The sequence below is a fragment of the Acromyrmex echinatior genome, chromosome 2 (assembly GCF_024713525.1).
Source record: "Acromyrmex echinatior isolate Ae372 chromosome 2, ASM2471352v2, whole genome shotgun sequence".
Classification (NCBI taxonomy): domain Eukaryota; kingdom Metazoa; phylum Arthropoda; class Insecta; order Hymenoptera; family Formicidae; genus Acromyrmex; species Acromyrmex echinatior.
In genome coordinates this window covers 26,030,279-26,043,387 of record NC_141853.1, presented here as the reverse complement: position 1 = coordinate 26,043,387, position 13,109 = coordinate 26,030,279, and the positions used below count along the sequence as shown (strand labels likewise).

Genomic DNA, 13,109 nt, shown 5'->3' with positions numbered 1-13,109 from the left:
CACATAAAATGCATAAAGTTGATTCTATATTAGTTGCAAGCCTATCGCAAGTTTGTTGCGACAGCCAATCTGAAGCATGTATTTTGAAATCAATGCTTCATATTGCCTATCGCAACAAACTTGAGATCGGCTTGCAACTAATGTAGAACCGACTTAACAGAGCATAAGCATAATATAAGACTGCTGGACCAATGAGTATCTAGCATAATGTCGCCATATTGATTTACATAAGATGCTCATTGGTTTAACAACCTTATATTATGTTTATGCTCTGTTATGCATTTCATATGTGAAGCCCTTAAGAAATTGAACCAATCAGAATTCTTTATTTCATGGAAAGGAAGGAAACAAAGGATTTCGATTGGTATATTTTCTTATGCATTACGTATTATGCGTTATGTAAGAGTCTGTGCTCCCCTCTCACTCAACAGAGCTGCGTTTCGTAAAGCCGGTTCTACATAAGTTGCAAACTGATCACAAGTTGTTGCGACAGCCAATCTAAAGCTTGTATTTTGAAATCAACAATTCAAATTGGCTGTTGCAACAAACTTGCAATCAGCTTGCACTAATGTAGAACCATTTGTTAGTAAATGAAACTATGTCAGCTGATCCCTTAAGCTACGTTAATTATAACATTATCAACCTTGTAACTAAAAAGAATATTTTCGATATAATTATCGGAACACAAACCGAGTGCATGGGTCTGCTCTTACTCTACTCCACTCTCTACTCCAGGTATTTCTACCTCCACCACTGCCATCGATGGTCCATTCTATTGGCCACAGCACAGACTTTTGCATATTGCATAATGCATAGTGCATATTATGTGAATTAACTAATCAGAATCTTTCTTTTCCTCCCATTCCATGAAAAAGAAGAATTTCAATTGGTTGATTCCTTTATACACTATGCATTATGCATTATGCAAGAGTCTGCTGCATCCAATATGTCGAGTGTATGTAATTGGACAGTGTCTCTTTCTAAGAGAACGTTTATATTGACCGTAACTGTATGCCGTATGTCATAACCTGTACGAATAGACTAATTATAGTCGAATATTTCTCTCTTATTCCATTATAAAAAGGGAATACTCGAAAGTGATTTTTTTACCCCGGATCTACAAATGGTGTTTTAAGCCTTAAGTTATAAGAAATTAACTAATTACAGTCGAATCATAGTAGATTATTTTTCTCTGTCGAAAAGAATAATTTATTATAATTCGTCCATTTTATGGTTTAAGACTTAAAACTTTATTGTAGATCCGAAAGTTACAGATTACGGCATACAGTTACGGCCAATATAAACACTTCTGAAGAAGAAGATGAGCTTATATCATGATTTTGAGCCTCGAAATCGTGGAATAAGCCCGTTTTCTTCTTCACAAAAATGATTTTCCCATTCCTTTTAGTGTATTCAACTCAAGCCAATTACGCCAACTTAGGTTGGATTAATAACGTTGTATGCTTTCCTATTGGTGGAATATATAACACAACCAATAGTAGAACATTAGGTCTGGTCGCATTGTTCGCACTTTTTGCATTCGGCCTCTTCGCTTTCTCTCTTTTAAAAGCTAAATATATATCTATTTCATTTTAAGTGCAAAAATTTGGGGATTTCATGCAAAGCGAACAAACCTATTATCTAACCCAAATGGGAGCAAATCGAGTCGAAAACACTATTTAATTCTCTCTCTAATAGAAGTTTGTTGATTTGGAACTAGAAATCTGGTGATTAAATTTTTAAAGTTGAAACAATACTGCCAGATGTCTCGCTGCTAGTTCGCGGCTTCAAGAGAACGAGTTAGCAAGCGTCGTGTATAGCGTGTAACATCAAGTGACATGGCTACAAGTATTTCAGAAGAAATCGAGGTATGTTGATGAATCGAATCATGTAGAAATGTCAATTTCGTCCACACGACGTAGATCACGGCGAAAACAAAGCGTGATATCGTGCGGCAATTCTCTGTCGATCCTTTACATTCTTTTCGTTATCCTTCTCCCTCTGCGTCCCTCACCCTCTTCCTCGTAGAAAGTGATCCGCGAAGTTTGCAGCGTTTTTTCGTTCGGTAAAGGTGCCCCGCCGCGTCAGTCCTATCGATCATTTATAAATAATTGCCGGAAATATCTCGGGCGATTGCGAGGGGTGGCGTGGAACCGATCGGCAAAACGATGCGCACACAATCCGTTGTGACCATCGTACAGGTTAGCGCGATCATGCATAAGGTTGCTCATAATTTCCGAATCGATGCGTCTGAATGCGATCCTAAGACGATTTCTTTTGATGTCGGGTAAACAATGACGTAACTCTTTCTAGGAAATCGATCGAAAGCAGAATACGGAAGTAGCGAGCCCTGGCGAGTTTCCGCCTGAATACTTAATTAAACATCCATTGCAAAACACCTGGACTCTGTGGTATTACGAGCCTGATAGAACTAAAACATGGGAAGAAAGCCAGCGGGAAATAACGAGCTTTGATACAGCTGAAGATTTCTGGAGGTAACTGGATTTTTTTTCAATAAACATGAAAAACATGCAAGAGATTTGCAAAATGTAAAATATGAACTATAGTAAAGGAAAATCGTTTTTTTTTGTTATGTGCAGCTTGTATAACCACATAAAGACAGCCTCTGAGTTAAGACAAGGTTGTGACTATAGCATGTTTAAGCAAGGAATTCGGCCTATGTGGGAAGATGATCAGAACAAATGTGGTGGCCGATGGCTAATAAATCTAGATAAAAAGCAAAGAACTACGGATCTAGATAATTTTTGGTTAGAAATTCTACTGTGTATGATTGGGGAAGCCTTCAACGAATATTCTGATGACGTTTGCGGAGCTGTAGTAAATGTCAGGCCAAAAGGAGACAAACTTGGTATCTGGACATCGAATGCAGATTGTGCAGATAGTGTTATGGAAATTGGGTAAGATGTCAAGCTACTTCGATTTTTTGTCTCTGACTTTTCAAGCTTACTAGTATGATAATTTGTGATTTTAGCCGAAAACTCAAGGAAAGATTAAGGATTACATCTAAAACAACTATGGGATATCAAGTACATAAAGATACTATGGTGAAAGCTGGGAGTCAAACGAAAAATACTTATACACTTTAAATATCATTAAAAATTCATGATATCACCCCTAAGTTGTTCATTCAAATATGTTAATATGAAAAATCATCAGATAATAAAATTGTGTGGAAATATATCTTTGCATTATGTTAAAAAAAAAATAAAAATTTTGTTTTCAAAAGCATGTTATATTGTTGTAGTTATGTTTCTATAATAACAGATTAAATTAAAATTAATAAATCACATTAAAATGAAATAAATGGATATATTATTAATATAAAGATTCAGTTTAAGAAATATAGAATACATACATATAGCTCACCTATGATTGATGAGATACGCACATACGGGCTGCTGTATTTTTGTGACTAATTAACTATATGATTTGAATAAATTTATATTCTTAAATGTAATTGTACTTATTTTTCGACAAATAAATCCTTGTAATCTCATTTAACACTTATGTACAGTAGTTACAATTATACTCAAGAATTTTTTATAAATATAAAAAAGTAGTGGTATATGCTTTCGTACTTTTATTTATATCAGTTATATAACTTCTTTATAAATTAGATACTATCAAATCTGTTCATTGTTAAATTATGTCACATTTTATTGGAAAACAGGATAAGTTAAAGTGTCAATTCAGAAAGAGAAATATATATATTAGCTCTAATATAACACACGTACAAAAATCTTGTATTGATATCATATATTCCTATTTTTTAATATCAATTCCTCCACAAGTTCTTTAATATCTCTCCGTCTTCCCTTTTCTAAGGCACGTATTAGATTTATGGCCCATTGCTCAGTGTCGGATTGCAATATATAAATTTTTAAAATCTGTAAACACAAATTATTTCAGTATTAAGTTCAATCTGAGTATATATTTTAGATGTCTACCTAAGCATGTGTCATGTAGTACACACACACACACACACACACACACACACACACACACACACACATATATTATACATATATTTAAGTCTTTATTATAAGTGTGTTACCTCATAGCTTTGCTCCTTCAAATCATAAGGATATTTATTTTGTATAGCATCGATTTCACATTCTGTAATACCTAAATGTCTAGCTACATCTCGCCAAGATCGACCTAGTCTGTCTTTGACTTGTAGCATCACTTTAAAAAACATGTGTATATATATATATATATATACATATACAATATGATTATAGTCTTGTTTGTGTGTAGGCGCGCACACTGTATATACATGCACACAGAGTGTGATAAAAAATTTATCATGTTTCTTTTTCAATTTTTTGTTTGATGTATATTAGGTCTTATAAACACGTTATGAATAAAAAAAAAGTTATAATTCAAGATTTTAAAAATACCTGCTTCTTGTAATTTTCTTCTTTCGTAAAGATTATAGTGTTCCTTTTGCTCAGAATTACAATATAATGTTTGTGAACTACTGAATGGTTTAGTTGAATTTTCTATTAACAATTGAGATAACATAGAATTGCATGCATGCTCTGAGCAAGACTTTGATGCTAGTGATGGTACCAAAACTGTTGTAAAGAGATATAATTTATTAGCGCTTATCAAATTATTTTATAACTATTTCAACATATTATCAAGTTATTTTAATGTATCTGCAATGGAACTTTCCTAACTTCAGTACTCTTATAACTTCATTTCTCCTTCCATATATATATATATATATATATATATATATATATATATATATATATATATATATATATATATATACATACATGACGTAGCATGGAGGGATTACATGGGCCGTGGTCCGATTCATGCTGACACGCTCATGAGCATCGTTTGTCTTCATTTAACATTTGACAAACAACAAGGATAAAATTATTTTTAAGCATTGAGAGCGTGAGACGGATCGCGGCCATGGTGTGCTCCCAAAGTTTGGCCAAATCACACCTATTTTTGCTCCGCGTCGTCTCTAAGTGCGCAGACCAACTGTGAAACGCGAAACATGGGGCGATATTCATAGTCCATTTTTATTTTAAAATCATCTTAAATATAATGTCTTAAGATATTAATACAGTCTTCGGATTGATTTACGACATCTTAAGATTGACTTAAAACAATCTTAAATGTAAGAATCAACTATGGATACCGACCTGTTTCGCGTTATGAAGTTGGTATTGAATCTTTCCTTCTACAAGGAAAGATTCAGTACTAACTTCATGACGCGAAACAGATCAGTATTCATAGTCGATTCTTACATTTAAGGTCTGAACATAAGAATTGTCGTAACACTTACTTAAACTTAAGTTATAGACCTAAGTAATGCATAAGCTTTTACGTATGACATACAACTTATTACCGTGTCTCTAAGGGCTGCCGCACACAAAATTCCATAATAGTATGCGTAAGGTGTAAACTTAAGCCGATGAATCAATCAGGATACTGCTTTAGATTACGTAATCTAATGGAAATGGAAATAACAGTAAACTTATCCTTAACCTCACAAAAAGGTGAATTTCAACCGGTTGAAATTCACTTTATGAATAAGTTTACTGCTATTTCTATTTCCATTAAAGTACGTAGATCTAAAGTAGCATTCTTGACTCATCGGCTTAAGTTCATGTCTTAAGGTTACTGTTACAGAAATTTTATCTGCGGCAGCCCTAAGAGACGGCAAATAGTCGCAATATGTCACATACGCCAAAGCTTGTGCGTTACTTACGTCTACAACTTAAGTCTCTAAATAAGTGTTATAACAATTCTTGTGCTCAGACCCTACAACTATCTTAAGTCAATCTTAAGATATCGTAAGTCAATCTGAGGACTATATTAACATCTTAAAACATTATATTTAAGATGATTTTAAAATAAAAACGGATTATGAATACCGTCTCATGTTTAGCGTTTTATAATTATAGCACAGTATAAGTACATACAGTAAGGACACTTTTTATGTGATTCCCATTTTTAGTGCGCATGCGATTTTCAACTAGGAATGTGATTGCCTTCAGCAAGTTGAAATTGCAGGTTAGGTTAGATTAAGTTAGCTCTCCTTTCCATAAAATATAATTATCCCTTTCGCCTACAATATTATGTGATCTTCGTAATGAGGAAATCGGACCAAACATGAGTATCACGGGTGAGAGGCGTGGTACGTCGTTCGTACAAAGCTTAATATTTTTTTAAATATTAATAATTTGTAAGAGAAAAGTGTGATAAAGGGTTAATAAAATTAAGTTTTACTAAAAAATTAAATCAAATTTTTTCGGAGACGCTATATTGTGTAGATTGTTATATTTGTATATGATAAAATATTCTCGTAATAAAGTATGCATGTGTGTGTGTGTGTGTGTGTGTGTGTGCATGTGTGTGTGCGTATATTAAATTACAACTTCACATTTAATTTCAATTTTCGTGCAATATATGACTTTTTCATATATGATTATTCAATTACAATTTTTATATAGTATTTAATCAATTATTATTTTTAATTTACTTATTACTGTTATTATTATTATTAATGTGAATATTATTTTTATATAAAAATTATATATATATTATATATATTATATTATTATATAATTCTGATTTAAAAATATACTATAAACAATTTTCATGACATGACCGAATTGTTTTTTTTTTCCAGAAAAATCATTCTATAACTTTATAAAAATTCAAATTTATGAGCGCCTTTCCAATCCACAACATGACGGCGAATCATGTGACTTGAGACCTACTACATCAAAGGTGCCGACGCTCGTGTCTATACTGTATGTACTTATACTGTGGCTATAGCCTTGCGAAACGAGAAATAGAGAAACGACAGAGAGCTAATTTTAGAGAGAGACTTTCAAACTGAGCACACCATGTAATCCTTTCACCATGTGATGTAATGTATAAAAATTTTCAGTGTTAAGAGCATGCTAAAGCTGCTTGTTTTTACCATCATTTCCATTCGGTGAAAAATTTTCAAATTGAACCGAGTTTGTAGAACTAATGCCCATATTTTTAGTCAGATCTTGTACTTAAAGCTTCCTTAAATTTATCTTCAGATGCTCAGCAGCCAATGAAATAATTCGTAAAGTATCTAAAGATAAATTTAAGGAAGCCTTAAATATAAGGCCTGACTATGAATATCAGTATAAGATTCACATTTTTTATTTATTTCTTACATTATATTATATAATATTGGGTTATCTAAAAAGTATCCGCGGTACTTTGTCACCAGATATATGACCATCAACATACATCTAGTGACAAAAAACCGCGGATACGTTTTAGATGACCCAATATATATATCATTCTGTCTTAAGCAACAATTCTTGCACAACACATAATACATAATATATAAAAAAATATACCAATCAGTGTCCTTCATTTCTTTCCTTTCCATGAAATAAAGAACTCTGATTGATTGAATTTCTCAAACATTATGCGGTATGTAAGAGTCTGTGCTCCCAGAGTATATCTATACAAACTTGCATAGCCGCATAAATGTATACATAAAGAAAATTATCCAATCACATTTTATTTGTGTCTTTATAAGAAAAATGCGATAATTTTCTTTATGCATATACGTTTATGCGGTTATGCAAGTTGTGTGGATATATCCTTAATCGGGAAGCACAGATTTATACATAACGCATAAAACATGAGACATAAGAAAATCAACCAATTAGAGTCTTTTATTTTACGGAAAGGAAGGAAATAAAGCACTTTGATTAGTTCATTTTTTTATACCTTATGTGTTATGCATCATGCAAGAGTCTATGCTTCTCGCTTTACTCAAACTATGCGTTTGAGTAAAACAGAACGATATAATATAATGCAAGAAATGAATCAAAGATGTCATTATTATTAAATTTGGAATTAAAAAAGTCTACTACCTCGATCAAGTTCGATAATCGGTTTAGCATTCCCTTAATACTTAAGGGAATGCTAAACCGATTATCGAACTTTATTATATTGGGTCATCTAAGAGATAGTGTTGACCATCAACACCATCTAGTGACAAAAAACCGCGGATACTTTTTAGATGACCCAATATATCGTTTTGTCTTACTCAACTGCATACATCTGTCCTTAACTATGTGGGGAATTCTTAATGCCTCACTAGCGCAGCGAGCGTAGTAAGCTTAAGGATTGTGTTGGTAACGAGTTGCCTAGCAGCGTAAAAAAATAATAAAAAAAGAAATATTATATTATGAGATCAATAGAGGTGTTCGTCCTGTACGTTCGTATAAAATTGTACTCGTGAAATAAATATTATATTTACAGTTACAAATTAAGTCTCGATTGTAAATTTCTTTATCACATCACACGACAAGCGTGGGCTTGTCAAAAGAACTCTGACTTATCCATTGAGTCAGATTTCCCACAACTAACATATGCCAGCACCATCTATCGCAAGACCGCGCAACTACTGCTACACAGAATTTCCGCTCTGTTAACATTCCCAGTCTTAGCAAAGCAACTGTATAAGTACACGTATTTTCCACTCGGTGAAAACATTTTTACTTAAAATACGAAGTGCTACTACAGTCTGAGTGTCGAGATGTTGAACTAATATATATTCATATAAATGAATTAATTTTAGAAATGATAATTACGATATGGTTGTCGGACTTTCAACGCATTTCGTGTCTTGGTGATCTAAAGGCTCAGGACGCTCGCACGGAATGCAAGAGATCCGGATTTGACTCCCGGTCGAGGCAATATTTTTCGCAATAAGTTTATTACAATTTTTTAAAATTAATCTGGGAAATTTGGGGGAATTATTAATATTTCAGATTGATTACATTGAAAGTCCGACAACCATAATTATCATTTCTGAAATTAATTCATTTATATGAATATATATTAGTTCAACATCTCAATACTCAGACCGTAGTAGCGCTTCGTATTTTAAGTAATGTTATTTAACATAAACGGTCTTGTTTCTAATCTTATTGAAAAAACTTTTCTTCTAGACTTTCAATCTTAATTCTATAAACTCGTTCGTTTCAGTAATGTGAATGACCTCAATTACATGCTTATTTTTAAGATATGGACTCTATTGCCTGTTCTACAATAGAGTCGCAAGTCGTAAGAAATTGGTCAATCACAGTTAAGTGAGAAGAATCGACTGTGATCAGCAATATTTTTACGGTTTACGCCTACATCTCTATTAGAATAGAACAGACCTAAAACTCTTACATCAAATAAATATATATACCTGAGGTGATAGCCAAAAGTGAATTTTTTAACTTTTTTTCGATTTTTTCATAAAATCCAATGCAGCTAATAACAATTTTGTAATTCACAAATCCAATTCGGACATTTTTCATTGAGTGGAAATGATAATACAGACAGCTTTAGCATCCTTTTAAAATAGATTATGTTGCGTTGACATCTGTGCAAACGTTCTCACTATATGTAATACATGCTATTTCTTTTTAATACTCCGCCCCTAATGTACAAATGAATCTCTCTAACTTCTCATAGCCGTGTAGTAGAAGTTATATTCCACTATATAATAAAGAGAAATTATGCTCTAAGAATATTAGTAAACTAAAAATTGCATGTTTTTGAAGTTTGTCATCCTTATACTATTCTTATTTTTATTTACATGATCTTATTCTTAACTATATTATTTAAGAATTCTCGAATTAACTTTGCATAATGTTATATATTTAATGAAAAAATCTATAAAAACTTTTGTTATCTTATAAATATTTTTCAAATTCTAAAATATCAGAAAAATTAATTTAAAAAATACTTACCTTCACTTTGATATATATTACATAAAGATAATGGTGACACAGCCTCCAGCCAACTTTCATATTCTTGCAATTTGCTTTCTAAATCAGACTTGTGAATATACTTTTTTGATATACACCATAATGGCTCTATATTACTGTAACTCATAATATCTCGTTTTTCCAGTAATCTAATAAACTTTTTGAGGTCCTTTATCTGGCTCAATTTACGTTTTGAATCAATTTCATGTGCATAGTTACATTTCATCTGATTCAAGATATTACTGTCAATGAAAGGCTCAGCTATACTGAGGAAGTCTTGACAAAGTAAGGTATATTTTTCAAACATCTTGTACTTCCAAAGACTCAATTTTTCAAGCCAGATTCTGCGGCATATAAATAAGATAAATGTTAAGAAGAACCCGATCAATTTTGAACTTCAAATTTTATTAAAAATACATTAAATCAATTTTTGTAAAAATAAAGAAAAAAAGGGTAATTATACAGTTTAGCATAATCATCTAAAAAATCAATATAATTAGGCTTATTCGATGCATTTTTGCATGAAATGAAAGAATCTGGCAAAAAAAAGCATCGCTCTGCCCTGTGATCCGAGATATTAAGCGTTAAAGTTAATAACTATTGAGGGAAAGTTAATAACTATTTAGGAAATCTATCACAGAGGTAAAATGAGGATAATTCTTCAGAAAAGCTACCTCCGATTTCAATAAAATTAGGTTTACTCGATGCGTTTTTGATTGAAACAAAAGAATCTGGCAAAAAAAAAGCGCTGCCCTGTGAACCGAAATATTGAGCATTAAAGTTGATTAAAGTGTTACTACGTAACACGATTATTATAATCTGTCGTGTAGACAGTGGAGTGTACAGACTAGCGCTTATTACAAGGCGGCTATGCCGCCACGAACAAAAAAAATTCTATCCGCTAGGCTATGTTTAGATTCCCACCCGAGTGCCACCCAGATATCACTGTCCTTGTATTGAACGTTAAACAAGAATGACATCTGGAAAACACCCGGGTGAGAATCTAAACACGAGCCTTGAGACCTAATCGCCTAGAAGTTGCAGCCTAGACAGTGTTCACTTGGAATATTTTTAACCCATGAAGACAGTGGAGTATGAAAACAGTCTTTTTAAAGCGGTCTTTTTACTGTTTAGGCTGCAACTTCTAAGCAGTTTAGGCCCCAAGCGGATTAGAATGTGTTACTTTTATTTTTGTTCAGGGCAGCATAGCCGTCGCGAATCAATAAGCACTAATCTATACACTCCATTGTCTACATGACAGATTAATGATTGCGTTATGTAGTAACACTTTAGTCAACTTTAATGCTCAATATCTCGCTTCGCAAAACAGTTCCGGACTTTTTCTACTAGATTCTTTCATTTTAGGCAAAAATTCGAACGAGTCTAATTTTATCAAAATTGAAGATAGTTCTTCTAAAGAATTACCCTCATTTTGTTTCTGTGACAAATTTCCTAACCTCAATAGTTATCAACTTTAACGTTTAATATCTCTGATCACAGGACAGAGTGACGCTTTTTTTACCAGATTCTTTCATTTCATGCATTGAATAAGCCTAATTTTAATGATTTTTGAAATGATTATATTAAACTGTATAATTACTGAAAAGTGTCGCTCTGTGCCGAACCGAGATATCAAGTGTTAAGTTTTAAAAGTTAACTATTGAGGTTAGAAAATCTGTCAAAGCCACGAAATACAACGAAATACAGCAAAACATGTGCTACTCACAAATTCGCTATTTTAAAACAAGTTCTCAGCGGAATTCTATAAAACGTTCTATTGTCTACAATTACTACGTTTACACGGCACACTTTAAGAATCCTTTTCATGCGCCGCTGAAACGCTCGTTTTTTTTTAGCGTCAAAAGGATCACGTGACCACAATTGTTGCCAGCGACAACCGAAATCCATGAAAAGGATTTACAACACCGAATTTTGAGCGACAACTTAACCTATTTTGAAGCGATGATATATAGTAGCAGTTAGAGACCCTCAAGTACTACGGCAATTTGATCAATGTTAATATTATAAACTTTAATTTATAAATTCAGTGTATTTAATAATATCGATAATTAATGAAAAACAATATATAATGTAAAAACAAAACAATATATAATAAGATTGGAGACCATTTATTTAAATAACATTATTTTAAATACGAAGCGCCACTACTTTGAATGTTGAGATGTTGAATTATTATATAATACATTTATATATTCATATAAATGAATTAATTTCAGAAATGATAATTGCGTGCCGATATGGTTGTCGGATCTCTTGCATTCCGACGTGCGAGAGTCTTAAGCCTTTAGACTACTGGTTCGACTCCCGGCCGAGGCAATATTTTTCGCAATAAATTTATTATAGTTTTTTAAGATTAATTTGGGAAATCCCATTTGAGGGGATTATCAATATTTCAGATTGATTGCGTTGAAAGTTCGACAATCATATCGGCACGCAATTATCATTTTTGAAATTAATTCATTTATATGAATATATATAATAGTTCAACATCTCAACATTCAGACCGTAGTGCTTCGTATTTAAATTAATGTTATAAAACAATATATAATATAATAAATAAAAATTATGCATGTGCGTCTAAAGCATTGTATCTAAAAACTTTTTCATTATCTCTCGCCATTTGCGTAAAGCATTTCTCGCAGCTGGCATCCTAACAAAAATGCATTAATTTCATCTAGAACTGGAATAGGCAGAAGATTAATAGATATATCGTTAGCGTTGCACAATGCTTTTGCAATTTTATATATTGCTTTGGCAGACTTTTCAGAATTACTCTTCTTTCTTTTCTTGCGAGACCCACTATCTATAAAAAAAGTAAATATTATGAACAATAAGTCACATTATTGTGTTCTAATATTCATTAATAGTATAGAAAATTGATAATGTTCTTTTATATTTATAGTTTTAATATTTGTACAATAGTAGAGAATATATTTTATGTTCAATATATACTTGATTCAATGTTTTCAACATTATCTTCAAAATCAATATTACTCATGGTGCTATAAATATTAAAATTATCATTACGGATTGTATCAAATATAATATTTTTGATATTTATATAAAATATCTTCTAATTCTTACATTTTCAACAAGCAAGAATTTCATAAAAATTCCATTGAGTCGTAATGAGGTTATTTATTTCCATTGTTTTTTTTTGAGCAGATCCACTGGCACTAATTTCTGATCTAATTATTCGTCGATATGTATTATGTAAGCTTGTACATTTTATTTTAGCTCCATTGGCTGTAATTTTCTCCATTTAAAGCATTTGCT

At 32.2% G+C, this 13,109-nt stretch overlaps 2 protein-coding genes and 2 long non-coding RNA genes across 10 annotated transcripts in view; 2 read left to right on the top strand and 2 right to left on the bottom strand.

Annotated features, from left to right (window-relative positions):
- The window catches only part of LOC147910709 (uncharacterized), a 96,224-nt gene that overhangs the window by 29,796 nt on the left and 53,319 nt on the right, over nucleotides 1-13,109 (bottom strand). The gene's annotated exons all lie outside the window — the stretch shown is intronic.
- Nucleotides 1,712-3,249, top strand: eIF4E4 (eukaryotic translation initiation factor 4E4). 2 transcript variants are annotated; one of them, XM_087402851.1, is made up of 4 exons: nucleotides 1,712-1,868; nucleotides 2,314-2,495; nucleotides 2,601-2,918; nucleotides 2,993-3,249. In XM_087402851.1, exons 1-4 carry the CDS (start codon nucleotides 1,839-1,841, stop codon nucleotides 3,105-3,107), a joined length of 645 nt encoding a protein of 214 aa, XP_087258977.1. In that variant the 5' UTR covers nucleotides 1,712-1,838; the 3' UTR covers nucleotides 3,108-3,249. The 2 variants fall into 2 exon arrangements, with proteins under 2 accessions (XP_087258977.1, XP_011065457.1); XM_011067155.2 differs by lacking the exon at nucleotides 1,712-1,868 and adding an exon at nucleotides 1,936-2,201.
- On the bottom strand, nucleotides 3,587-11,787 carry Fadd (fas-associated death domain protein). Its single transcript, XM_011067157.2, has 5 exons — nucleotides 11,539-11,787; nucleotides 9,795-10,156; nucleotides 4,422-4,598; nucleotides 4,076-4,206; nucleotides 3,587-3,908 (listed from the first exon to the last, which is right to left on the bottom strand). Exons 1-5 carry the CDS (start codon nucleotides 11,718-11,720, stop codon nucleotides 3,774-3,776), a joined length of 987 nt encoding a protein of 328 aa, XP_011065459.1. The 5' UTR covers nucleotides 11,721-11,787; the 3' UTR covers nucleotides 3,587-3,773.
- On the top strand, nucleotides 5,371-10,263 carry LOC105152730 (uncharacterized). 6 transcript variants are annotated; one of them, XR_015544088.1, is made up of 4 exons: nucleotides 5,371-5,840; nucleotides 6,005-6,060; nucleotides 6,680-6,922; nucleotides 9,958-10,263. It is a non-coding gene; the product is annotated as an uncharacterized LOC105152730 (long non-coding RNA). The 6 variants fall into 6 exon arrangements; XR_015544089.1 differs by having other exon boundaries at nucleotides 5,952-6,060; nucleotides 6,680-6,803; XR_846992.2 differs by having other exon boundaries at nucleotides 5,952-6,060.